The sequence below is a fragment of the Terrapene carolina genome, unplaced genomic scaffold (assembly GCF_002925995.2).
Source record: "Terrapene carolina triunguis isolate 2854851 unplaced genomic scaffold, T_m_triunguis-2.0 Scaffold620, whole genome shotgun sequence".
In the NCBI taxonomy this organism is placed as follows: domain Eukaryota; kingdom Metazoa; phylum Chordata; order Testudines; family Emydidae; genus Terrapene; species Terrapene triunguis.
In genome coordinates, this window is record NW_020664971.1 from 566133 (window position 1) to 569623 (window position 3491).

At 59.2% G+C, this 3491-nt stretch overlaps 1 protein-coding gene across 1 annotated transcript in view; it reads right to left on the reverse strand.

Annotated features, from left to right (window-relative positions):
• MLXIPL (MLX interacting protein like) overlaps positions 1-3491 on the reverse strand; it is a gene marked incomplete at its 5' end in the record, with an annotated part of 40469 nt that overhangs the window by 36004 nt on the left and 974 nt on the right. Inside the window, 2 exons of the mRNA XM_026659291.1 lie at positions 2103-2147; positions 3253-3342. Of these exons, the coding sequence (XP_026515076.1) occupies positions 2103-2147; positions 3253-3342 (135 nt within the window). The remainder of the gene's footprint in view (positions 1-2102; positions 2148-3252; positions 3343-3491) is intronic.

A 3491-nucleotide genomic window follows, 5' to 3' on the forward strand; every position in this document is an offset into this window, starting at 1 on the left:
GGGGGGGGGGGGGGGGCGGCCGGAGGCTTTTTTGCCTGGGGCGGCAAAAAAGCCAGAGCCGGCCCTGGGAACAATATCACCCCTCTCCCCGCCCCCCAGCTTACAAACATACAGTCTGTCCGGCCTCTCCCGACCACATTTACAGACAAGGAGCAGCCCCCTCTGACCCACAGCCAGCCAGTCTGGGGAACATAATTAGCCCATGTGTAGGGCTGTACGTCTGCATTTACCAACACAAGTCTCCTTTCATCCTCACAGCCCCACTTACAGATGGGGACGTGGCAGCCCAGGGAGGACACTTGTTGAATGCCACTGTGTCTCCCAGTCACACACTCAGGCCTCAAGCTCTCTCTGAGCCTGGCCTGAATCCTCTCTTTTGGGGGACACGATGGGGGTCTGCCATAGTTCTACCATTTCTCGCTCCAGCTCCCAGACCTGGCAGGTTTGTACAGCCAGCTGAGGGACGTCTCTTCCCTGCTTGTGGTGGCAAGGACGCCATGCTTGGAGACGCAGGGTGGAGCTGGTAGCAGGATGGCTGGAGTCTGGAACTGGACTCTTCTCTCCATTTCAGGTCCCATTTCTTGGAGCCGAATTCAGCCCAGGCGGTGAAGCAGTGCTCCAGCTGGGTCCCGGGGGGCATGCTGGCCCCTGGGCGCTGGCCAGGCTTCAAACCATTCCCAAAGGCAGCTCTGAAGCTGCAGAAATGCTTCCCCTGCCAGCACCCCTGTGCTGTGTAGGGGGCTTAGCCGATCAAGCCAGCTCAGTGGTTTTAACCAAATGAATATTTACCTGCCCAGGACTTTATTTAACCCTTCATTGCCAGGACATTGCTCCTGTTAATTTCATACATTCCAACTCGGAAGATGAGGCTCCAGCATCTCCAGCCCCACGAACTCCAAAGAGTTGGGTCCTGTGACGAAGTGGGGGGTTTTCTTGTTTTCTGTGGAGTTTCAATGGTTTGCATGCGGAGGGGGTGGGACTCAGTTTCCCTGGGTGTTACTGGTTTAACGAGGTGAGGGGTGTTAACGAGGTGTGTTTTGCAGAGGACCGGAGAGAGGACGTGGGGACCCAGCCGATGGCCGGGAGGATGGATACCCCAGTGACCGGTGACCTGGCGACCTGGTGACCCAGAGGCCCAGCTGAGGAGACGCAGCCGGTTCTGGCCAGTGGGAGGACAATGGGCTGCAGAGTGAGGACCCAGTGACCTAACCAGCCGGTTCCAGCCAGAGGAGAGAAGCAGGAGCGGAGGCCCCGGTTTACGACCCTGTTTACCTGGAGAGAAGACAATGGACAGAGGCGGGGCCTGAGGCCGGGGATCTCAGATGCCCAGCTGCGAGCAGGGGGGCTCGGGGCTGGAGGGGGGAAGCAGGCAGAGCCTACCTGGATGCAGAGAGACTGGGATGTGCTGGGCTGAGGGAGGCCAGGCCTGAGGGTCAGAGAGCTTCCTGTGCTGTGTTCAACTCTCAATAAACCCTCCTGTTTCATGCTGGCTGAGAGTCACTCCGGTCTAGAGAACAGGGTTGCATCAACCCCTTCGGGGGTGGAGGCCCCGGGGGTCCAGAGCGAGTGGACTCCCTGAGGGGGCCCACGGCAGAGACAGACGTGCTAAGGCTCAGAGAGGTGCGGATCCAGGAGATGGAGGGGCCTGACCCCGAGAAAGAGTGGACCCCCGAGAAGGGCTGTCTCACTAAAAGGGGCACCCCCCACGGACCGCACGGGGCCAAGAGTGGGCACGATCTGTGAGTCCGTGACAGGTCCCAAAAAATCATGAGACTGGCTTAAAAGCCAGGAGTCCTTTAGAAAAGACCACTGCATTCAGGGCATGTGGTACCTGCCTTCTGGGATCTGAGCCTTCTGGAGGCACTTTCCGGCGTTTTCACACAGCCATGAGGGCTAGAAACTTACTTTTTAAAAGACACCAAAGCTGAGATGCTAGTGTAATCACCAGATTCCAGCAGCTGGGGCTTTAAGAAAACACCAAGTATCACAAGACAAGTGATCAAACCATGGGAGTTGGCAATGCTGGGGATCCGGAGCGAGTGCCACTCCCCCCACCACTTCCTCCTGCAGAAGGCCGCCCCTCACCCCTTTAGGGCACTCACCTGCTTCGGGCTGGAGATCTCACCCTCCCGGCTGGACTTTCGAAGCTGCACGAAAAACATGGCTTGTCAGCCCCTCCTCCTGATGGGGGAGCCAGGCTGGGGCGAGGTTGGCAGTGCACCCCAAGCAGCCAACAAGGGAGGTGAACAAGGGCACCATGGCTCTTCCCTTTGGGCAGGGCTGATGAGACTGCAGTGGTCTCCAGCCCAGGGGTGGGGTGCCCTGGGAGAGGGCAGTGCTGTAGGGTGGTATCTGGACCCTGGCACCCCAAAGTAGACACTCTGGCCACCCTCAGCATGGATAACCTCCCATTATTGGCCAGGACCATGACCCCACACACTGGCCAAGTGACAGTGGCATTTTTATTTGTATTTATTTTATAAAGGCTCTGATCCTCCCCCCGCCAAACCCCAGCAGGATCATGAGAGGGCTGCCCGGGGAATAGAGGGGATATCACAGACGCCTGGCAGCGCCCTCCCCTTGTCTTGCTGGAACGCTGGCTCCAGTAGGTAAGCAGCAGGGAATGAGAGATCCTTCCCCCGGGAGAGCAGCTGCTCTTCCTGGCTTACGCAGCCAGCCACTGCAACACTTCAAAATGGGAGACTCTGGAGAGAGGTCACGTGCCAGGAACCTAAGACAACCGCTAGGTGCCATCACCGCCCTGCCTGGTGCCAGCAGATTTCTGCAGAACCCTTTGGTTGCTGATTTTTCCTCCTTCACTCTGTCCCAGGTCACCTGCTCCTGGGGTGGCTGATGGGGGCAACGAGGCCCATCAGCGCCCAGCGAAGCGCAGCCCCGGGGATCCCGCTGTGGGTAGCCTGGCAAAGTGCAGCCCTGGGGATCCCGCTGCGGGCAAGCCAGGCCAGGCCAGGCCATGTGAGGTCTGGGGAGTGAGTTGTGCCAGGCTGCTGAGACCTGAGGACTGCCCCCTATCAGAGACAAGGGGGCATCTGCAATCCGCCCTACACAGCGACAGATGCAGCCCTCAGCCTCCCAACAAGCTGCCACCACTGTCTGTCAGGGGCCAGCTCAGGATCTGTGCATGTCAAGCATGCCCAGTGCTACAGTGTCTGGGCCCCGCCACCCACGAGTGCCCCGCTCTGGCCTCACAGCCCCAAAGCAATGAGCACCGCGGGGAAGGGAGATGCTGACCCGCTTCTTGTAGTAAATCCTCCACTTGTGATACTCCTTCATCACCACCTCGATACGTCGCTTCCAGTAGTTCCCCTCCAACACGACAGCCTAGCATGGACACAGCCAGCACATAGGTCACGGGCACCCTCAGCAAGCACCTGGGTGTTAGCTCCCGCCACAACCAGTGCTCCTCCCCCATCCCCACAGCACCCCCTGCTGGGGAAAGCTGGGTTGGCATAGCTGGGAGCTCCCCCCAC